Source organism: Nycticebus coucang, chromosome 9 (genome assembly GCF_027406575.1).
Source record: "Nycticebus coucang isolate mNycCou1 chromosome 9, mNycCou1.pri, whole genome shotgun sequence".
Lineage (NCBI taxonomy): Eukaryota > Metazoa > Chordata > Mammalia > Primates > Lorisidae > Nycticebus > Nycticebus coucang.
Window position 1 is genome coordinate 267,424 of NC_069788.1, and position 24,146 is coordinate 291,569.

At 47.9% G+C, this 24,146-nt stretch overlaps 1 protein-coding gene across 1 annotated transcript in view; it reads right to left on the reverse strand.

Annotated features, from left to right (window-relative positions):
- Nucleotides 1–492: 492 nt before the first annotated feature.
- Nucleotides 493–24,146, reverse strand: part of NT5E (5'-nucleotidase ecto) — a 38,708-nt gene continuing 15,054 nt past the window's right edge. Inside the window, exons 2-9 of the mRNA XM_053601614.1 lie at nt 22,715–22,937; nt 18,882–19,070; nt 9,162–9,359; nt 8,039–8,193; nt 6,488–6,593; nt 4,327–4,476; nt 2,310–2,510; nt 493–907 (exon numbers count right to left, since the gene is read on the reverse strand). Coding sequence (XP_053457589.1) covers nt 744–907; nt 2,310–2,510; nt 4,327–4,476; nt 6,488–6,593; nt 8,039–8,193; nt 9,162–9,359; nt 18,882–19,070; nt 22,715–22,937 — 1,386 coding nt within the window. The 3' untranslated portion in view covers nt 493–743. The remainder of the gene's footprint in view (nt 908–2,309; nt 2,511–4,326; nt 4,477–6,487; nt 6,594–8,038; nt 8,194–9,161; nt 9,360–18,881; nt 19,071–22,714; nt 22,938–24,146) is intronic.

The window sequence follows — 24,146 nt, forward strand, 5'->3', positions numbered from 1 at the left end:
ATGTTAGCAGCCTCTGACCTCGTCCATTGCGCACTGCAGCTTGTCCCTGACTTGTCAAAGGCATGTGGGTGGTGCAAGAAAGAGAGAGAGAGAGACAGCTTGTTTTTACCATTAAACTCACTGTTACAACAGGAGCTAACAAGGAAACAGACTCATCACCCCGGAGCTTTGGGCTGTTGATAGTTTTGAAGAGAGGGGATGTTACGTATCATTCTGAACAATGACTTAATGTGGTTGGAGAGTGAAGGATGCAAGTTCGTGAGTCCCAAGTCTGAGATCTGTTACTGTCAGTAGTATGACCTTGAGCAAATCAGCTCCTCTGAGCCTCAGTCTCCTCTGTCATATGAGAAAAGCATCTGTCCTGCCTACCAAAGAGAGGTGTAGGCATCAAATGAGACCGTGTGTAAGCCCTTGTACACAATAAAGTTCTATGTAAACATAAGTTGTTTGATAGATTAGAAATGGATATAATGGAGAAAATTATACCTATGGTTTAAAATTGTTAATAAAATTTTATTAAAATGTGGATATGTAAACTAAATGTAGTTGGCTTTCTCCTCCTAGGGCCCTGGGTTAATTTTTTTTTTGTCTTATTTCACTAAATCACTGACCCTGAGTGACAATGCCAGCCTCTCAGTGATCTGGGCACCTGCAAGGACATGGGTAATCTGCAAGGACGGGTGATCTGAATCTCACTTGAAAAAAATGCAGTTTCACACCTTAACAGCAATGAGAATTTTTGGCTATTGGTATGAAACAAAGATTACTGCCAAAAATGAAAAAAATATTAAAGAAAAGCTTCCATGGCAGTGACTTCCCGCTGAAAACTTGATCCGACCTTCAACTGCTGGATAAATTACTTTCATTTTTGAGATGTATGTAGAAACCACGTTGATATCTTGGTCACCTAGAAAAATACATATATTATTTAAGTACAAAAAAAGTATCAGGTAACAGAGTGGAGGAAAAGCCAATATATTTCTTTAAAGTCCTTTTTAATTATAAGAGAAAGACATCCCTTTCATAAGCAGGGGTGAAGTATAGCAGAAGATGGACCCTGGTGGTCATAAGTGCAAGGAATCTGATCCTCCACGTCCCAGGACAAATGTGCCTACTGTTCCATCCTGGGGACTGAGGAGAAGACAGTTGGCCACAGCTCTGAACTGATTCAGTGTAGGCTTTGGACCTCCCCAGAACAGGGACATTAGGGAACAAGGCCAAAATGGCTTCTTTTCATTGGCCTGCTCAAGAATTATTTTCACATTATTATTGTTGGAACAATGGGGGCTTCCTTTCCGAAAGAGAGGAGAGGTGATAAAGGAACACTAATTGCCTAATAGCTACAACAAACCCAGGTAGACCCAATAATTTTATTAAATACTTAACATTTAATAATTAAGTACTTAAATACAAGAATTTTCTCTGCAGTGGTCTCACCCGTGGGTGTATAACAGCATCACTGGAGATATTTCTAAATTAGAGTCTCTTAAGAGCTGGGGCCAAGAGTGTGGTATTCAATTTAAGATGCTCCCCAGGTTGGGAGTGCTTAGGGTCTCCAGCCTGCTGTGTGAGTGCCTTCTCTGGCCCTGTCCATCTGGTCGAAAATACCATCCAATGTCAAAAAGTGGCTCTCTTTTGTCTATGATTTGTTCCATCAACCTACCATGCTGAAAGGATAGCTTTTAGCCCACCTATTTCTACCTGGTCTGTTCACCTTGAAAGTTTCTTCAAGAAAGAATATTGAGATGATTTACTATGATGGTTTCCACATCCAATCCAAAGTTCCAGAGGTCTAGTTTATTTCTAAATGCAAAACTCATGTTTCACAATTTAAATAGCTATTTAGATATAGGTAAAAAATTTTAAAACATTTTTTATATAAAATTGTTTTTTTTCCGGGCAGTGGCAGGTTCAAACCCAGCCCTGGCCAAACTGCAACAAAAGAATAGCCAGGTGTTGTGGCGGGCGCCTGTAGTCCCAGCTGCTTGGGAGGCTGAGGCAAGAGAATCACGTAAGCCCAAGAGTTAGAGGTTGCTGTGAACCATGTGAAATCATGGCACTTTACCTAAGGATGGTACAGTGAGACTCTGTCTCTACAAAAAAAAAAAAAAAAAAAGAATTGTTTTTTTCCTGGGGTTGGATGGGCATGTTTGTGGGGCCTGGCAGGGCACACATTTCCCAGGGCTCTTGCCCAGCAAGCAGGCAGGTCCAGGGCAGAGGGACAGCACCACGCACAGCTCCCTTCCCAATCAGCTCCACTGTTCTTGAGTATGTTTGGGATGAGGGAAGGTAGAGACTCTTGTGCTTACCAGAGTCGTGTCTTAGTAACTCATCTTTGATCATGTGGAATCCGTCTCCACCACTGACCAGGAAGCTTGGCAGGATCACCTTATATACCTCGTCCATGTCCAGAGGGCTGTAGGATGGCACTCGGCACCTGGTGCACAGCACATCTAGCTGCACCACTCTGTCCCCAGGCTTTCGGGAAAGATCATACACCACGTGGATTCCTAGAAAATAAATGAGTCTGTGTTCACTGGACCCAAAGGGAGGCTTCTGTTTTTCTGTTTTCTAAGAAAGGGGTCTGGAACAGGGGTGCTGGGCTTGGTCTCCTTGAGTCTGACCTTGAGTGAGGTTTCACTGAGGGTACTGAAGCAGTACTGCAGCTGACTTTTTTTTTATTAGCTTTATTCTTCAGTTCTTTTTTTTTTTTTTTTTTTGAGACAGTCTCACTTCGTTGCCTTGGGGGGTAGAGTGCCCTGGCATCACAGCTCACAGCAACCTCCAGCTCTTGGGCTTAGGCGATTCTATTGCTTCAGCCTCCGGAGTAGCTGGGATTAGAGGTGCCCGCCACAACACCGGCAATTTTTTTTGTTGTTGTTGCAGTTTGGCCGGGGCAGGGCTTGAACCTGCCACCCTCGGTATATGGGGCCGGCGCTCTACTCACTGAGCCACAGGCACTGCCCTTTATTCTTTAGTTCTTCTAGGAGACAGGAGAACCACTGCAGGGAAAACCATCTCTGGCCCAGAATGGGCAAAGGGTGACTTTGTAGGGGGAAGCCAAATATTTTTTTCTTTCTTTAAAGCCTTTAATTAATTGGTCCAGTAACTTGATTCAGAAATACAACAGATGCAAGGCACAAAGCATTTTACAATTTTGCAGAGTATTAAATGCCAATAACTTGGCACTGGGTTACTTTCATAAAGCGAACAGCCACCTAGCACTTTGCTGAAATCAAACACTGCTGTCCCCTCAACTCCCTCCTAGGAAAACCCAGGATGTCTGGGTTACCCCCAGGCCAAGGGCCCCACCCCATGTGTCCTGCAGACAGAGGGCTCGGCGAGGCATGATTACTCCCAAATGGGGCCACAGTTTAAAGTGAAAAAATGAGGCCAGAAAGTGGTTCCTGAATAAAATAAGACTATTAATTAAAGGAGTAATTCACAGGTTTTTGGAATTGTTAACAAAAGTTTCATAAGCCCTTGCCAATTTGAGAAACATTTATTTGCATTTAGTCTTCACTGCAATCCCTGAGATAAGCAAGGCAAGTTTTCTGGCTATGCTCAGAGAGGCCGAGGACTTGCCCTAGGTTGCAGTGGGATCAGAAGCAGGTGTTCTGGCTTGGAACCTGTAGCTCAGTGGTTAGAGCGCTGGCTACATTCACTGGGGCTGGTGGGTTCGAACCTGGCCCAGGCCTGCTAGACAACAATAACAACAACCAAAAAATAGCCAGGCATTGTGGTGGGCACCTGTAGACCCAGCTACTCGGGAGGGTAAGGCAAGAGAATTGCTCAAGCCCAAGAGTTTGAGGTTGCTGTGAGCTGTGATGCCACAGCACTCTACCAAAGGGTGATACAGTGAGTCTCTGTCTCAAAAAAAAAAAAAAAAGCAAGTGTTCTCACTTGGGCCCACCCTCTTTAATACTAAGGGGACAGTACTCCCTTGAGCTCTGGCTTGGTTCCATGCCATTACAAATAGAACAAAAGAGAGGATTGTTTTGAAAAAATACTGAATCACTTCAACAACTCAGATTGTAATAGAAAGTAAACCTCAAGGCAGCTGATGTGCTTAGAGTTTACAGGGCAGCCTCTGGGAAGGGCCCATCCTGTGTCCAGATCAGACCTGGCAGAACAAGCTCACTGTGGGGCTGACCCCACCTGGTCTCAATTGCTTTGCAGTCCACGGCCATTACAAGAGGATATACTGGTGTTGGGCAGGGAAAGTCCAAACCTGGCTGCAGAGGTCCTGAAAGGGGGATCTAAGCCAACCAACAGTAAGTGCACATCCACCATGGATAAGCTGGCCCTGCAGGGTATGTGACTTACCGCCCACCTGCAGGAACTCCCCAGTGGACTGGCCATAGCGGTGCACACTGTGCTCAAAGACCTTCTTCAGGGTGGAGCCTTTTAACTGCACCAGGTCAAAGGTGCCTCCAAAGGGCAGCACAGCAGCCAGGTTCTCCCAGGTGATGGTGCCTGAGGGCAGTCACAGAAGGAGAGGACAACAGCTGAGGAGATGTACACCCCAAGAGCATCTTCCCTCAGCATTGTCACAGCAGCTCAGCTGTGTCCAAATCGCTCCTGACACTGACAGAGGGAGTGGAAAGGAGGCCTCTGGCCTTGCCCTCAACCACCGGGCAGGATGGCAGGACTCACACATGGCTGAGAGTCCACCGTGCTCAGACTTGGGTCTCGCGGCATGGGCTGGGTCTCCCGCAGGTCACTGGGCATCATTCAGATGGTGCACCCCTGTCATCTGTTCCTGTTCTCTGATGACAAGATGAGTTTGGGGCCTTTTATAGATGCTGGCTGGTGCTGACAATATACCACGGAGGTTTACAGAGTACAGTTTATGTTTTGTACCACACAATGTAATCCCAAATATCTGTAGATACAATGATCTTGTGGTACATATTTCTAGCACAGAAGATTGGTAATTTATTTTTCTTTATGTTTTTTCTTTTTCTTTTTTTTTTTTTTTTTTGGAGATGGAGTGTTTCTGAAGCCCTGGGGTAGTGCCGTGCTGTCATAACTCACAGCAACCTCAAACTCTTGGGCGCAAGCAATCCTCTTGCCTCTTGCCTCAGCCTCTGAAGCAACTGAGACTATAGGTGCCTGCCACAATGCCTGGGTAGTTTTTCTACTTTCCTTTCCTTTGTTCTTTCTTTCCTTTCTCCCTTTCTTTCTTTTCTATAGAAATGGGGTGCCTACCACAATGCCTGGATAGTTTTTCTATTTCTCTCTTCTCCTTTCCTCTTTTTTCTGTAAAAATGGGTCTCACTCTTAGGCTGGTCGCAACTCCTGAACTCAAATGATCCACCTGCCTGGGCCACCTAGAGTGCTGAGATTACAGGGGTGAGCCACCGTGCCCGGCCTTGTCTTTTTTCAGATGTTGAGGTGAAGGCTGTTTGCACTTTGTGTCAATCAGCAGCAATTAGTATTCAGCTTTGTGAGTCGGAAATTTAAACCAAGCTTGGGTTCCACTAATCCCAACTGCTGCTTCTGTGTGTGGATACACAGAAGAACATGCAAGCCTATGTCTGCATTTCAGGTTAAGTCCTGGTTTTAGTGAGGCTAACTCTAACTAGTAGGACTGACAATCTGTACATGGTGGCAGCAGAGATGGGCTGAGGCTGTGAATGGGCACATAGGACAGGAGCCACAGCAGAAGAGCAGGTGCTAAGGAGGCAGGCTGGGGAGAGGGGGCCAGGGAGGGACGGGGGCTGGAGAGGAGGGAGTGGGGAGGGAGGAGGGCTGGGGAGGGAGGATCATTGAAGAGGAGGGGTGGGGAGGAAGGGATGGGGAAGGAGGAGGGCTGGGAGAGGAGGGATGGGGAGGAGGGAGGAAGGGATGGGGAGGGAGGAGGGATGGGGAAGGAGGGCTGGGGAAGAAGGAATGGGGAGGGTTAGGGGCTGGGGAGGGAGGGGGCCAGGGAGGGAGTGGTCTGGGCAGGAAGGGGTGGGGAGGGAGGAGGGCTGGGGAGGGAGGATCATTGGAGAGGAGGGGGTGGGGAGGGAGGAGAGCTAGGGGAGGAGGGTTGGGGAGAAGGAGGTGGGGAAGAAGGGATGGGGGGAGAGGAGGGATGGGGAAGGAGGACTAGGGAGGAAGGGGTAGAGAGGAAGGAATAGAGAAGGAGAGGGGTTGGGGAGGGAGAGGGGCTGAGGAAGGAGGGGGCCAGGGAGGGAGGAGGGCTGGGGAGGGAGTGGCTGGGTAGGGAGGAGGGCTAGGGAGGAAGGGATAGGGAGAAAGAGACAGGGAGGAAGGGGGCCATGGAGGGAGCAGGCTTGGGAGGGCTGGGGAGTGGGGCTGGGGAGGAGGGGGTGGGGAGGAAGGGATAGGAAGGGAGGGACCCGGGGAGACGGTGGAGGGGTAAGAGAAGGGGGGGACCAGGGAGGTGGGAAATAGGGGGGCCCAGGAGGGAGGGACCCCAGGGAGGGAGGCAGCCCAGGAGGAAGGGAGCCAGGGAGGAAAGGGTCAGGGACCCTACCATTGTTTCGCTCATCAATGGGTGAACGAATGCCACCTCCATTTAAAATGCACATGGACACGTGGTTCCAGAACATTTCATCTGGGTGTCTCAGGTTGTTGTCAATCTGTAACAGTAACACAAGCTCACATTGGCTGTTTCAGGTCTTCCTTAGAACCAGTTACAGGGATCTGGTTAGCTCTGCTAAGGATACGAAGTCACCTTTCCCTGCTCCTATGTTCCCAGATACTTCTCAACTATAATTACTCAGAACTAGTTTTATGCTCCAAGAAGCAAAAATATGATACTCAACTAGTCTCGTACCAGACTCTTAGAAACAGGAGCTTTTAGCCTCCTCTTCTAAACCTCGGGGGCCCTCATGTTGGCAGGCCTCAACAAGTCTTATCTTGAGGCATAGCCTTGGTGTCAGGACTGGGCCCCTGCACATGGTCCTTAAGGGCAGGACATGCCTCATCCTTGCTTTTGAGGGCAACGCCCTGAAGCCTGCTCAAAACTGGACCTCGTGCCAAGCACTAGCCTCCTCGTTTGTGTCTCCAGCCAATTCCCAAAGCATAATTTTGAAGATACAGGGACAGCCTCTTGAAAGTGGGGAGAATCAAGTACATTCTTTTGCAAAATCAAGCAACTATTCTTTTGCAAAATATGTGTAATTACAACAAATAACATGAATAGTGTTATATTCACAAAATATATAATGCAAACATAAATAATGTAAAAATCAAAAGTTCTTATATGCATTTGCCTTTTTAACAGAGAGTGTGCACTGCACAGCCAGGGTATTTCCTTCTAAACTACACTGGCTTCTCCAACTGCTTCCCTGGCTGCCTCTGTGGAGCTGATTAGCTGCCAGGAGCCTCATCTTGGGAAGTGAGCATTGTCACTTACTCAGCAAACATTTACTGAGTGCAGCTATATCCCAGGAACTGGGCCCTGGGCCCTGTGTGCTGAATGCTGGCAGAAAAGTGTGTTCTGTGGGCCAGTGGAAGGGGTAGGTCTAACCCTGGTGACCTGGGCTGGGCTTGGCCCCCAGAGAGGGAGCACGGACAATCCCTTCGTAGACAAGCAGGCTGGGATATTCCCATGCCTGACCTGGCTCAGCCCAGGGGCTCCCTGTTATCAGAATAGCTGTGTGTTGTCATTCTGTGCTGGGAAAGAGGCTTTCAGTCCCACCAGGCATGGGAGCAGGGTGGACAGGTCAGGGGAGAGCAGTGTGGCCACTCAGAGCCAAGCAGACATGCTTTGTCTACTTGTCAGACACCTTCAGGGCCCCTCAGTTTGTCTATTTATTCACATCATCTTACCAAAAAAAAAGAAAAGGAACACCCAAAACTCAGACATGAAAGAAGACTCTGACATGAAGGTTTTAGTTCTTGCAAAGCAATAAAGTGGCATCACCTGATCTACTCCGGGGACCTCACCAAGGCACTCAGTGTGAGGCCACACCTAGCTTCAGTCTGGCCCTGTGTCCCTCCTGCATCCTCCTCCTCCCTGGACATTGTGTTCCTCCCACATCCTCCTCCTTGGACACTGTGCCTCCCGTGGACGCCTCACCACTGCATCACAGATCAGGTTGCCCAGATTGCACTCCCGGAAGCGGCAGGACTGGGTGGAGCCGTCCAGATAGACGATGGTTCTGCCCAGTTCCTGGGTGGAAAAATTATCTAATTTTACCCTCCATTTGTTAATGTCTGCTTTTATGCTTGGATCTAGAAGAAAAATAAGAAAGGAAGGAAAGAAAGAAGGTAGGCTGTGGTTAAAGCAGACTTCACACTCAACGACTTCCCATTCTGGGAAAGGGACCCAACACCGTTTAGCTTTCCAGCTCAAGTGCACATTTCTTTACCGTATTTAGATACATTTTGGTTTTAACCATGAAATTTCCTTAGGAACCTCTATTCTATTCCCTGGAAATAAGAACTGGAGTGGATCTAAGGGACATGCTGAGCATCTCAGAATCAACTCATCCCATCTGCACGTGCAGCCTGCCTGGGCAGCAGGGCCCTGTGGGCCTAAAAGGCCCAAGGACAGGTGGATGTCGAGGTGCCACTGGGCTGTCCTGTCTCTGTGGTCCTGACCCCAGTTCCTGAGGCTGGTGTGGTAACCACAGACTCTCCGGGAACTTTGCCCCTCCCCTCACCCTTCTGATCTGATCATGGTGAACAGAAGAGGTGGGGGCAGAAACAGGTACAGGAATATGTCCATGTGTAACTTAAACATGAGTGACACACAGAAACACGCTTCTGAGTCTCAGACAGGAGTTAGGAAGGTCCTTCATATGACCAACAAGGACACGGAGGCCCAGCCAGACTGAGCAACCTGCCCAAGACACATGGCCTCTACTGTGTGGGTGACTTGAAGCCCATTTTGCCCAGTTTGAGCCCTTCTGTCAATAACCAGCTTTCCTCTGGGCAGAGCTGAGCATGGTTTCTTCATATCAGGCCTGAGAGCTTTGGACAAGTCAGAGTCTGGTGCTGAGGACTCAGAGAAGTAGATAAGCATCTGGGCATTTGGGTGTGTTTTAAATCTCCTTCTCCACGTGGAGCATAAACTTCAGGGAGAAGCTAAATTCTTCAACATTATTATAGCTTTTCCTTGAGATGAAAGGGGTGGGGTGAGGGAATACCCAGCCATCTAAATTTTGGGTTAGGAGGGCCCATCCCCAAAGTGTCACTACCTTCAGGAATGCTGCTGTTGAGAAGAATTGGGTTTCCATGTGAAGAGACGACATTTCCTTTGTCATCAAACTCTATCTTCAGATAGCCCAGGTATTTGCCAAAAGCATAGGCCTGGACCACGGGGACCTTCCGCCCATCATCCGCGGTGACTATGAATGGGTACTTCCCAGCAGGCACCTCTCTGGAAGGGGGATTGCCTGAAATAAAAGCGCTGAAGCAGTTCAATCAGCCCTTGTGCCTGGCTGGCTGTAGGCCACCAGCCTGTGACAGTGACCTTAAACTGGTGCTTCACCAGCTGCCACTTCACACAGCAGGCCTTTCAGAGCCCTGCCTGGGTGTCTGCCCATTTCTGAATGCCCTTTTGGCACATGAATCCTTCTATTTTCTACTCAGCGGGCATTTACTAAGCTCTTCCTAAGCCCTGGCATTGTGCCTGGTGCTGTGTGGCCCACAGAGATGGATACTGCTGAGACTGTCCAGCCCCAGCCTGATCTGGGCTCCATTCTTATAAGTGGGAAGATCAGCTAAGCCACCTCATGCTAACACACTTTGGTTTCCTTGCCTGTGAAATGGATGAAGTAACACCTCCGGTCACAGGCTGTTAGGATAAAATGTTTAAACTCTCCTAGCATGTGTCAATAAACGTGTCTCTAGCCTCGGCCCCAGTAGCTCAGTGGTTAGGGTGCTGGCCACATGCCCTGGGGCTGGCGGGTTTGACCCCCGCCAGGGCCTGCTAAAACAACAACAACTACAACAAAAAAATAGCTGCGTGTTGTGGTGTGCGCCCGGAGTCCTAGCTACTTGGGAGGCTGAGGCAAGAGGTTCGCTTCAACCCAAGAGTTTGAGGTTGCTGTGAGCTGTGATGCCACAGCACTCTACCAAGGGCAACATAGTGAGACTCTGTCTCAAAAAAATAAATAAAAATAAATAAATAAATAAATGAATGTGTCTCTAAAAACCGTGGATGCACACTCCAAAGCTTTGAATCTTTAATGGGGAATGCAGAAATGACAAAGAGATTCCTTGGGTTTTGCTGGAAAATGCTGCACCTCAGGTGTCTCTGCTGACTGGGCACCACACACTCTCCACCTGGGAGCCTCACGCTGGTCAGGGCTGCAGCCTGCAACTCAACGGGTCCCGGTGGGGGATCTCGAGGTTGCCCATCACCCAGAACCTGGGAGCCGCACAGGCCTCCTGGATCCAGTGTAGCCACCAGAGAGCAGCAGCCCTGCCTCTAGTTGTGTGTCTTGGCCACATCCTCTTGATGGTTCCTCCCTTGGGCACATGGAGGTCCCCATTTTTCCTTCATGGAGACAATGACACAGTTTGGGCTGTTCTAATCAGAGAGTACAGAACAGATGCCCTTGATAGAAGCTTCTGTCACCTCCCTTCTCACACCCTCTGACTAGTTTCTCCTCCTGGCTATTTACAAAGGGTCCAGAGGACCCAGGCACATGATGGTCACACACGTGGTCAGTTACGAGAGTCCGCCACCAGTCAGGCCCTGGGCTTGATTGCATTTAGTCCTTCAAGCCTCCGACAAGGCAGGTCTGATCACTCCCTACACTTTATTTTTTTTAAACAGAGTCTCACTGTGTCGCCCTCGGTAGAGTGCCATGACATCACAGCTCACAGCAACCTCAAACTCTTGGGCTTAAGTGATTCTTTTGCCCTCAGCTTCCCAAGTAGCTGGAACTACAGGCACCCGCCACAACGCTGGCTATTTTTGTTGTTGTAGTTGTCATTGTTGTTTAGCAGGCCCAGGCCGGGTTCGAATCCTCCAGCCCTGGTGTATGTGGCCGGCCACCCTAACCACTGAGCTCCGGGCACTGAGCCAACTCCCTGCACTTTACAAAAAGACAACAGGTTGTCACAAGTAAAGTACCCAGGTCACACAGCTGGCGCATGACGGGGGCAGACAGAAAGGCAGGGCTATGAGCCAGAGCCTGTGCCCTGTCCTGACCCCACCCACCGTATTAATCTCACAGTCTGCAAGCTGCCAAAGGCCACAGAAAGTGCAAACCCAAGGTTTGCGCCTGTGTCCCAACCTCTTTCTGGGCTCCCCCACTGCAACTGAGATGACTGGGCAGCTGTGAGAGACCCAAACCCGCCACGCTTCCCTGCCAGGAGCAGTCATCTTTCAGCTCAGCAACCACAGGGCCAAAGTTCTGCAAATGACAGCATTTCACAAAACAGCAAACACTGTGGCCAACCTCAATGTCCTACCTTCTTGTCCCCTTTGAGGAAAAAAAAAAGGCAAAGAAAAAGCCAACGTAAGAGCCAGTGAGACTTGACATGTCTTCATCAGCTTCAGTGACAGGCTGGGTGATGTGACACAGGGCAGAGCAGCGGGGAAGGCAGACTCACCACCCATCTGCTCTGCACTGGCCCTCCTGCAGCCAAGCCTGAGCTTGGAATGTAAAAAAGGGACTCGGTGGTCAGGACAGCCATTCCCAGCCCCCAGCTGATTCCTCTGGTGCAGGGAGCTCAGGAAGGTGAAGGCCCCAAAAGTCCACGAGGTGGTGGACACTCTGCCAGGGAGCATCCCACCGAGGACGGCACCAGCAGTTTCTGGAAACCCAAGAAGTCAGCAAACCTGACTTTTATTTTTCTGCCTTCCATAGAAATATCCCAGCTTAAACAAAATGTAAAAGTTAGGAACCCAGCAATGTGAAGCATGCCTCCTCAGATCAGGGTGAACTGGTAACCTCAGCCACTCTGACAGAGCCCATTTCCTGGTGGAAAGATCTTGATGTTCTTTTTGTTAAAACAAAAGACTTGTTGGCTTGGTGCCCGTAGCACAGTGGTTACAGCGCCACACACAGACACTGAAGTTAGCAGGTTCGAACCCGGCCTAGGCCAGCTAAACAACAATGACAACTGCAACAAAAAATAGCCAAGTGTTGTGGCGGGCGCATGTAGTCCTAGCTACTCGGGAGGCTGAGGCAAGAGAATCGCCTAAGCTCAAGAGTTGGAGGTGGCTGTGAGCTATGATGCCCTAGCACTCTACCAAGGGCAACATAGTGAGACTGTGTCTCAAAAAAACAAAATAAAATGAAACAAAAAAAAAAAAAAAAAAGACTTGTCATCAGCATTTTAAATGGACTTAATTAGGAACAAGGAGGACACTGATCCCACAGCTGGGGCAGCAGCTGGTCTTGTCTGGCCCATCTTTGCCCCAGCACAGCTGCATCCTTTCTGCCCTCCCACCTGCCCACCCTGACAAACCAGATAAGCAGACAAGGCCGCCAGGCTTTATACTTTCACGCCATTCCACACCATTCCATTAAAGATGCTCATGCCCAGAACATTCTCCCCACATACAGCCACATATCAGTCTTCAGAAACCTGACTCATCATCTGCACAGCAGGGAAATTGTTCAGATCTGCTGTAGCCATTGAGCTAATAATTTACCCAGGAACCAAACTGGGGCCGTGAAGCTCTGGGTGGATGTCTGGGGCTGAGAAAGGGGTATCTCTTGGCACAGTGTGGGCACTGGGAGGAAGCTCACAGGGCTCTGCCCTGGCAGCCAGGGGCACAGTGATCCCAAGTATAGATCTGCACACTGATGCCAGAGGCAGGCCTTCACCGTGGTTTTCAACTAGTTGAACTATAGAATGTTACAAGGCAACCCATTCTATGATTTTAACACATATGGGAACTGGTATAAGAACTCCTGAACTGGGGCCCCAAGAAAAGGACTGGATAAAAATAAATGGCAATTGGGCGGTGCCTGTGGCTCAAGTGGGTAGGGCGCTGGCCCCATATACCGAGGGTGGTGGGTTCGAACTCGACCCCAGCCAGCTGAAACAGCAATGACAACTGCAACAAAAAAACGAGCCAGGTGTTGTGGCAGGTGCTTGAGGCAAGAGAATCGCTTAAGCCCAAGAGTTGGAGGTTGCTGTGAGTGATGCCACAGCACTCTACCGAGGGTGACACAATGAGACTCTGTTTGAAAAAAAAAAAAAAAGAATTGGCAATTGCCAGATTTCAATCAATTGCTTCTAAGAGTCTGTTAAATTACCCCTTTACTTCACAGACACAGAAACTGATGCCTACACTCATCCAAAGCCACAGCTATGCAGAGTGACTTGCAGAATCAAAAATTCAGTTAAAATATTAGGGGACAAATGGAGAGACAGCATCTTGGGAGACCATTGAGGGTGGCACAGGGAATAGAGTCCTCAGGACGCAGGTTCTAGTCTGCACCCACTTCACTGCTTTTTTCTCTAACGGCAACAACACAGACCAGTTCCTGACCCCTCTCAAGGATTTAATTCCTTGAGAGAGATTGACACTCTAACCCTGATTCTTGCAGCTGCAGCTTGAACGTTCTGGCAGGGGCTGTATGCAAGGGCATGGCAGTCATGACCAAAGGAGGCCGGAAGGGCAGACACAGGGGCACTCAGCTCACACTGCTGTAGTCCCACCTCAGGTGAAGCTGAGTTTTTAAAAATATGTGTCAGCTACAGTACCATCAAATTAATTTGATGGGTTGTAACTGACATTAAAAAAATCAAATAACATAACAAAACATCAGGGCACAATCTAGGAATTTTGGAAAAGTTTCCTTTTAGTGTCTGCACATACTGGGGTCCTGCACACACTGAATCGTCCTCAGCAAGACTTGAAACTCTAAGAGATGTATTATTTTATTTTATTTATTTGTATTTTTTTTTTTTTTTGAGACAGAGTCTTATTACGTCGCCCTTGGTAGAGTGCCATAGCATCACAGCTCACAGCAACATCAAACTCTTAGGCTTAAGGGATTCTCTTGCCTCAGGCTCCCAAGTAGCTGGACTACAGGCGCCCGGCTATTTTTGTTGTTGTTGTTGCAGTTGTTTAGCTGGCCTGGGCTGGGTTCAAACCCACCACCCTTGGTGTATGTGGCTGGCGCCACTGTGTTATGGATGAGCCAAGAAATGTATTATTTTAACCATTACTTTCTTTCCTCCTTTAATCCTTCCCTTCCTTCCTCTCCTTTCCCTCCCTCCCTTCCTTCTTTCTTTTTCTTTCTTTTTTTTGAGACAGTCTCACTTTGTTGCCCTGGGTAGTGCCATAATATCACAGCAACCTCAAACTCTTGGGCTCAAGTGATCCTCTTCCCTCAGCCTCCTGAGTCGCTGGCACTATAGGTGCCCACCACAACACACAGATTTTTTTTTTTTTTTTTTGTAGAGACAGAGTCTCACTTTATGGCCCTCGGTAGAGTGCCGTGGCATCACACAGCTCACAGCAACCTCCAACTCCTGGGCTTAAGCGATTCTCTTGCCTCAGCCTCCCGAGTAGCTGGGACTACAGGCCCCCGCCACAACGCCCAGCTATTTTTTGGTTGCAGTTCAGCCGGGGCCGGGTTTGAACCCGCCACCCTCGGTATATGGGACCGGTGCCTTACCAACTGAGCCACAGGCACCGCCCAACACACAGATATTTTTTTAAGAGATGGGTTCTCACTTTTGCTCAGGCTGGTCTGAAGCTCCCGAGCTCAAGCAATCCACCCACGTTGGCCTCCCAGAATGCTGAGATTACAGGTGTGAGGCACCGAGCTCAGCTAGCCAAATTTTTAATTAATAATATTTAACAGGTTATTTTAACTTCATGGAAAACACGTAAAATAATTTAGCAGATTTTTTTGTGTAAGCCTGGGGAAATGTATTTCAATAGGCAAATATGCCTCATCCCTATTGTGTCCTGGAATTACTTTTAATTAAGTTCATTCTTCAAAACAAAGAGTATCAAAATAAAAGGTTTTCATGAGAACAAACTTAGCCTTGAATTATCAACTCCAAGATTTATGGATAAAGGGTAGTTTTTAATCCTCAAATCTTTCTTTCATCCAGTCACTCATCATTAACTAGCTCTATCTAAACAGCAAGGGCACATGCACTTGGCTCCCTGCATCTGTGCCTTCTGTGTCCGTGGGTTCAGCTAACAGTCTGCAAAAAACATTTTTTGGGTGGCGCCTGTGGCTCAAGGAGTAGGGCGCCGGTCCCATATGACGGAGGTGGCAGGTTCAAACCCAGCCCCGGCCAAAAAAAAATGAAGTCCCATTTTTGGGCGGCGCCTGTGGCTCAGTGAGTAGGGCGCCGGCCCCATATGCCGAGGGTGGCGGGTTCAAACCCAGCCCCAACCAAACTGCAACAAAAAAATAGCCGGGCGTTGTGGTGGGCGCCTGTAGTCCCAGCTGCTCGGGAGGCTGAGGCAAGAGAATCGCGAAAGCCCAAGAGTTAGAGGTTGCTGTGAGCCGTGTGACGCCATGGCACTCTACCCGAGGGCGGTACAGTGAGACTCTGTCTCTACAAAAAAAAAAAAAAAAAACATTTTTTAAAATGAATGGTTTCATCTGTACTGAACATGTACAGCCTGTTTTTCTTGTCATTACCCCTCTAAACAACCATAGTATAACAACCATTTATCAGTATTCACATTGCATTAGGTATTACGAATAACCAACAGAAAATTTAAAGTATCTGGGAAATGTGCCTAACTTATATGCAAACACTATGCCATTTTATAAAAGGGTGTCTATGGATCTGGTACCACAGCGATCCCTGGTTCAGGGTTGCTGTGGTAACCGGGTGGTGACAGGAGCACAAACACCAGCTGCAGAACTAATGGGAGGCCAGGTATAGTCACCCAACTAACTGGTGAAGACACTCCAGACGCCGTGGATAACCAGCTAGAAAGCCTAAAACTGGTCCATGGACTCCAACGTCTGAGTAGTGGGTAGGCCCCTTGCCTGTTATGCACTGTCTTGGGTCATGCTTACATAAAGCTGAGTGTTCAAAAATTTAGGTTAGGCTGGGAATCGTGGCTCACACCTGTAATCTCAGCACTCTGGGAGGCGAAGGATCACCAGCCTAAGCAAGAGTGAGACACCGTTTCTACTAAAAAATAAAAAAACTAGCTGGGTATGGTGGTGGTGGGGCTCCTATAGTCCCAGCTAGTCTGGAGGCTGAGGCAGGAGGATCACTTGAGACCAAGAGTTTGAGGTTGCTGTGAGCTGATGCCACAGCACTCTACCCAGGGCAACAGAGTCAGACTCTGTCTCAAAAAAATAAAATAAAATAAAATAAAGAAAATAATAATTTAGGGCTGGGCGGCTCATAGCACCATGGTTAGAGTGCTGGTCCCGTGTACCAGGAATGGCGGGTTTGAACCTGGCCCAGGCTAGCTAAACAAAAAAGAAAAACTTTAGGTTAGCTACAATATAAGAAAACTAATTTAATGAGAAGAAACTGGCATTAAAAAACATGAAACAGTCAAACAGAAAGTGTCAAGATGCATTCTAAGTGCTTTGTGAAAGTCTTCTTTCCTGTGTGTGTGTGGGTTGGGGGGGGTCCCCATGTAATATGTGGCTGTTACTATGGATCATAGTTGAATGACTCTGAAGCCGTTAAAGGACGAAGCAAGGGACACATCAGCCCCCACAGTGTGTCCTGGGCTCTGACACAGACTCAGAGAAAAGTGAAACAGAGCTTTTGGGCAGGATCTCAGATCTCACCTGGGGCTCATCACAAGCTGACATGGACAGTGTGCTCCCAGGCCTCTGACCCACATCCATCCTTTTGGGTGCTGGAGCACAAAGACCCTCGATAGCAGGTGCCCTGTTCCCACCCTCATCCCACCAAAGAGGGAAGCAGGCACGGGCAGGATCCCACTGCTGGGTTATCAGAGGCATCTTTAAGTCTGCCATCGCCTGCTCTGGTGGGAACCTCCTCTCCTCTGACCCTCATGGAGCAGTCTGAGGGACTGCCGGCTATGTGGCCACAGTGCCATTGCCCAGTGCTGTCATCACCTGAGCACGTCTATGTGCTGCCTGCTGTGTGCTGGGGCTGCTCTCACCACTTCATACACATCTGTCCCCGAAAGTGATTGTCCTTACAAACAACGTAAATGCTGAATCTATTGTAGTGTCACCTGTCAAAAACAGACGTCATAAGCCACTGAATTGGTTTCACAGCCACTAAAGGGCATAACTCAGTTTAAAATTATTCTTGAGTGCGTATCTTCCAAGAGGTAAAATACATGTGAAGGGGCTGAAGCTGCACATGTTAAAGCCGGCATGATATTAAGTGGCGGCCTCCATGCTCTGCAAGTCACAGTTGGACTGGTGTATTTGTGCTGGTGTCGACCTCCACAACACTGCACATCAGACAAGCTCTTTGTAGCTTACAAAAGGGCTCCAACATGTTTTCACATCTCACATACCTTCACAATAATGTGGCACTTTCATCATTATCATCCCTCTTTTGAAGCTGAGCTAACAGGTTCAGAGAGGTTAAGTGACCTGCTCAATGTCGTTCAAGTGAAAGAGAATGAGGACTTTTGACCCAATATTGTGTTTCTTTCTTTCCTTTTTATAATTTGTTTCTTGTTTTTTGATTGCAAAAATAACATACATTCATTTAAAAATATTAAAATTATTAGAAAAACATTATTTTCTTAGTGATAAGATAATCCATTTTAATACTTCTGGGTATTTCCTATTCCTTGGGGTATTTCTGAATTTTGCTTTTACAAAAACAGGAAGGCCTTTGGTAGCCCACATAAGGGTAAGAGAAGCAGCAACCTCTTCAAGGTGGTCTGGGCCCCCCAACCCGCTGGAGCCCCCTGCATCTGCCACGAGGGGTGCCATCCACCAGTCAGCTGGCCTCTCTGTTGTTGTGAGCACAGGAGGAAGATCCGTCCACACAGAACAAAGTAGGGGGCGGTGGGAAAAACAGGAGTAGACTCGAAAGTTTCTGGATGCCACAGGTTCAAAATGGATAAAAAATAAAAGAGGCTTTCTAACTAGAACTACATAACACCAAACTGAGAGAAATGGGGAGGCTGATGAAGCAGGCAAGGAGGTGTGGTATCTACGACAAAGTTAAGCCAGGACTCAAACCAGAGTTCCAGCTCCCGCTGCCTGCACAGACTACAAATTAAATCCTGTCTCCTTGACTATAGTGACCCTATTTACATTTCTTTGTTTATGCTTAATTTTTTTATATGACATGCTTTTTGATATGAGTCTACAATAAAGTGACCTTTGATTGGGGCTCAGTAATCACTTGGTTTTATATATACAGTATAAATATGTTTCATGTGTGTTTTATTTATATTTATAATATGCATAAAGAAGTGGAATTGAGTTAAAACCATGAAACCAATTGATTTTTCTTAGTAGATTCTGAGTGAGATTTACACCTATTCACACTCAATGTGTACTACGCATTTAGTGTATTTTAGATTATACAATATACACTACATATTAAGTAGCAAATTATTTACTGCTACTTAATATGTAATGTATATTGCACCATTTAAAAGTGGAGAGCTGTAACAGCTTTACCACAACGGTGTCAGGAGACCATCAGGACTACGGGCTTCTGGCCTGTCGCCCCCAGGGTCCCATGCCTCCTTCTCTGCAGGCATTCCCACACAGCCCTTTAGGACAAGGCGTGTCCCCTACACCTCACTTTCTTTCCTGTTCCTTTTCTCCACAGCACTTACCACCTTCACACACCAAACTCTTCGCTCATTTATTTTATTCTTCCTCTAAACATGGACGCTCCAGTGGGCAGGAAGTTTTTGGTTGATATTCTTAGGACACAGGCCCTCAGAGGGGCAAGTGCATGTTGAGGGATGCTGCTATCACTGCTTTGGAAAGGCAAAGGGGACAAAGTAACTTCTGTGGACATGCTGCCCTGTGGCCTTCTTCTGGAATAATTACCTGTGTAAAGAAACGTGTTGGAGTGTCCTCCCACGACGACATCCACGCCCTTCACTTTCTGAGCGATAAGTTTATCCATTTCAAACCCAGAGTGCCCCAGGGCAATGATTTTGTTCACATTTAGAGTTTTTAGCTTATCTACTTCAGGTTGTAAGGCAGTGATTTCATCCTCAAATACTAAATTTGTTCCTAAGGAACAAAACAGATAAAATGGACATTTATTAATAACAATTTTTCTTATATTGCTTATTATACATACTAACATCCAAATGTCTTAAATTACTAAAAACAAAATATATTCATATGTTAAATACAAAGCCCCTAAATAAAATCTCAAATCAATATCTTCAATTACATTCAGTTTACATTCTACACACCAATGCAGAAAATTCCTGAGCACATAAGCACAATGGCCAAACAGCACTAGTGATTAGAAGGTGTTGGGTGGAAATGTGGGATGACTTTACACTGTCAGCATTGGTTCCTGAATGCCAGTTTCGCATGGAAGGTGGTAACTGTGTGGTTCACTCTGAATTAATGCCACACTGCGGAGTTACTGAGCTCTGTGCCGAGCAGGGGCCTCGTCTAAATGCCGCTGGCACCAGATATGAGCGCAGTATTCACCAGCTGCTCACTGTCCCCTCTCCATGGATAAAGACACTGCTGGTGCGATTGGTGATCTTAGGTCAAAGGTCCAACACGCATGCAGCAGGTGCCTGCACTCACAGAGGCTGCCCTGCCAGGCTCTGCCACAAAGGTGTCCTTGATTCATCTGGACTCACTGTGCTGACTTGGAAATGTCAAGAGGGACAGTATCTCAGTAAGAGTCTTCAAAATGTAGGAGGCTGTAAACTCGTTTGAAAAGTACTGATCTCTTCAAAGACCAACATAATTATTGAAAATGCAGCCCTGGTCACACTGGGATGTTTAGGCGTCTATCCTCAGTGAGGACTCTCAGTCCTTCCATCAGCCTCCCAGGAGACTTGAGCAGCATACTGGCATCATGGCCAGGGAGGCCTCAGACTGACCTCTGTGTTGGATGGGCAGAGCTCTCTGGACTGACTTACAGGCACTATTTAAAACTGGAGAGCTGTAACAGCTATACCACAACAGTGTCAGGAGACCATCAGGACTATGGGCTTCCTGCCTGTTGTCCCAGGGCTATGCCTCCTTCTCTGCAGGCATTCCCACACAGCCCTTTAGGACAAGGTGTGGCCCCCATACCTCACTTTCTTTTCTGCTCCTGCTTCTCCACAGCACTTTACCACCTTCACACACACCAAACACTTTGCTCATTTATTTTATTCTTCCTCTAAACACAGATGCTCCAGTGGGCGGAAAGTTTTTGGTCAATGTTCTTGGGACACAGGCCCTCAGAGGGGCAAGTGCATGTTGAGAGATGCTGCCGTCACTGTTTTGGTTTGGCCAGAAAAAAGGAATGAAAATGTTCAGAGAAATGCCTCTGAGGACAAAGGTCTGTGTTCTCCTAAAATATCAGAAACCTCATAAGGATAGGGCATCACAAGGAAATACATCACACAAAGAAGTGTGAGATGTGGGCAGCACCTGTGACTCAGGGTGTAGGGCGCCAGTCCCATATACCGAGGGTGGCGGGTTCAAACCCGGCCCCAGCCAAAACTGCAACAACAACAAAGACAAACAAAAGTAAGTGTGAGATATATTTCAAGATATTGTGAGGAGAGTTATAGGAATTTCATTGTCTAGCTAAAATAAATTAAGTGTGCTAGAAATACACTTACACCCCGATGGGCCACTAGGACTGGGAGAATTGGGCCCAAATAGGGGCCAGAGAGCTGTGGGAGGGCCCAAGTGGGCTGCTGGGCTTTGGCCTGGGCAGAAGCAGATTCTCCCAGAACCCCCATCCCACCCCAGCCCACTTCTCATGAGGCTCTGCACAGCCTAGCCCTTTCTTCTTTTTTTTTTTTTTATTGTTGGGGATTCATTGAGAGTACAATAAGACAGGTTACACTGATTGCATTTGTTAGGTAAAGTCCCTCTTGCAATCATGTCTTGCTCCCGGAAGGTGTGGCACACACCAAGGCCCCACCCCCCTTCCTCCTTCCCTCCCTCTGCTTTTCTTTCCCCCCATGACCTTATTTGTCGTTAATTGTCCTCATATCAAAATTGAGTACATAGGATTCATGCTTCTCCATTCTTGTGATGTTTTACTAAGAATAATGTCTTCCACTTCCATTCAGGTTAATACGAAGGATGTCATCCTAGCCCTTTCTTCCAGAAGTTGCTGGGAAAAGCATCATCCCTCCAGACTCGTCTCTGCTACGGTCTGGGAAAGGGTGAGTCAGGGTCCTGGCTGGGGCAGTCTGGTGTCTGGAGTCCCCAAGTCTCTCCACCCTGCCCCACCTGCATCCTTCTCAGTGGTGACTCCTGAAGAAGGGACAATGCTATCCTCTAAGTCACGTCTGAATTCCTCATCCACAAATCAAGCCCTGACCCTCCTTTTTAGCTTTTCCTACTTAGAACCCATGTTCCAGGAAACTGAACTGCCTGTGACTTTGTGACTGCTGTCCCTATGATTTCCTGCTCTCAGGAATTCATTCCAGCAACATTTACTGAGAACTCAGCTCACTCTGGGCACTGTGCACCATTTAACAGGTGGCAAATGAGGATCCTGTCTCATGAGGCTGAGTCTCAGCAGTGACTGTGACCTCACATGCCCAGCATGCCCTGCAGCAAGTCCACGGAGCCCGCAGCGGAGCTCAAGCAGACGGCCCCACTCTCCTTACCACCCACAGTCCCCACCCATCTCTGCCCTAAGCCAGCTGCAGGACACACCTGAGACGGCTCTGGGTCTTGCACAGCTGACCTTTTGTCCTTATTTCCAAGACCCTGGACTTATTTTGACAACCATAAATACAGGTTTTTTAAATTGATAATTATGTGTCCTTTATCAGTTTTGAAAACTCATAGTTCTGTATAATACTAGCTCTTAAGTTTCTTTTTTTTCTTCAAACATGGAAAAACATTTAATTTGCACAGTTCAGAGAAAACGTAATTTTTGTTCTCACTGTCAAAGTGTTTCAGTAAAAGTGCTTCTAATAAAAGTGGCTCTGAATCATTTCTTTCTTGCTTGCTTTTTTTTTTTTTTTTGAGACAGTCCCACTCTGTCACCCTGGCACACTGGGTAGAGTACACTGACCTCAGCCTCGCTCATAGCAACCTCAAATTCCTGGGCGTAGGCGATCCTTCTGCCTCAGCCTCTTGAGTATCCAGGACGACAGGAACCACCACCACAACATCCAACTGATCAAATTATTTCTTGAGTGGTTTTACGTGTGTTTACATTACATAGTGCACACACATATACGACAGACATACAGAAACAGATATATATTAGGATATATATTTATCATAAGACCACTCAAGAAAATATATATATTTCCCAGAAAGCCAGACGAAAGAACATCAGTAAGACAACAGATAAATAATGAAAAGGGAGAAAGGAGAGTCAACTAGACATGAGATCATCACACCTGGAAAGGGGTAAGTTAAGGTGGATGGAGGTAAAGCCCCAGCTCTGGCCCCCAGGAGGCGGCAGGGCTGTGGCCCCCACTCAGCAGTGGATACAGGTGGCTCTTCTGACTATAAGCACCCTGGACTAAACAAGGACACAGTTCGTGCTAACAAAGCAACTCAGGACAGTGCAGAAGTCACCCGATGGCATCTCAGTGTCATCCTAGGGACACTATTTGCTGAGTTGTTCCCACTTTCATCGACAGTCCATAAAAATCATGCCAACCTGTGACTTAGTGCATCTATTTTCAAACAATGTATGCTGTAAAAATAGAAGATACCTGGATTTGAGAGAAAAGGGGTCTCTTTCGAAGTGTATCCAACAATTCCCACAACTTCATCACCAACAGAAATAATTTTATATGGCTGATAAAGTCCCGATATTTGAGATGCTAGGGGCCCCTTTGCTTTAATATTTGCACTCAAAATTGGAAACTTGGCCTCCTTGAGGAATGGATCAATCAGTCCTTCTACACCATTATCAAATTCATGGTTTCCTAGTGCCTAGGCAAAAGGTAAGAGAAAAATAATTAGGAACTTTGGAATTCCCAGAAACAGCGTAGTTAAAAAAACATGACAGTAGCCCAGTGGGCTCCCACACAGATCCAGAGGCCTGTGTCCTCCTCACCTCCAGGGTCAGGCCCAGGGACACCCACGTGGTCAGCAGCGGAGCGCCTCTGCCCCAGGCTTTAGCCAAGGGGGGGTCCCTACAGAGTAGTTGCAGCCTGTCCCATACCCCAGACCTGGTGCAGGCTCCCCATCTGCAACACCAGGAGCACCCAGCATTCCCATGTCCTGTCTCCTCATACACCGCATTTCAGACCCAATCCCGCAAACTGCGTGCGCTGGGCAAAGACGATCGGCACCTCCAGGACTACGGCACCACAGCAGAGGGCCGGCCACTGTGGAGCCACGCGCCCCGCATGTCCTCAGCCATCACTGCTCTGAGGTTCCCACAGCTGCTTATTCCCCCGAAACTCCTGGAAAGGGGACAGTCCTGGGGTTAGTCTGTTTTGGAGTCACCAGGGAGGAAGATCACTCAGGCCTGGAGGGAGCAGGGTGATCAGGACCCGCCCCCTGCGACTTTGCTCCCTCCCCGCCTCTCTGCTCTGGGGGGCTGCTGGGGCCACACCTCTGGGCTTTCATCTGCAGCCCCCCAGGAACGGAGGGTCCATGAGCGGGCTGTGCTAACAACATGGTCTGGCCGCCTCCCAGGTGAGCCCGTTTCCTCAGGCTACCACCCACCTGCACTGGCTGCCAAGGCTATTTTGTTAACTTACCAGAGAATCTCAAATTTTCTAAATATCACGTCCAATTCCCGCCCCCACCCCCACTCCTTTGTAGGTCATCTGGGAACAGGCCTGCAGCCCTGCCAATAACCCTCCATCCAAGTGGCCCAGTCTTCTCCTTCAGCCCCTCCCTCGGGGTGGGGGTGGGGCCAGGGGAGCAGATCTGACGTTTCCCCTCCACCCTTGTGGCCCTGGTGCCCCATGACTACCCTGCATCCCCCACTTTCCTGGCTCCCTGTTAAATGTAGAATTTCTGAATTTGCCTTTCCTCCATCTCTGATTATCTGCCCATTCTTACTCTTCCTCTTATCTAATTAACTTACTTCTTTTTTTTCTTTTTCTTTTTTTGAGACAGAGCCTCAAACTGTCACCCCTGGTAGAGTGCCGTGATGTCACAGCTCACAGCAACCTCCAACTCCTGGGC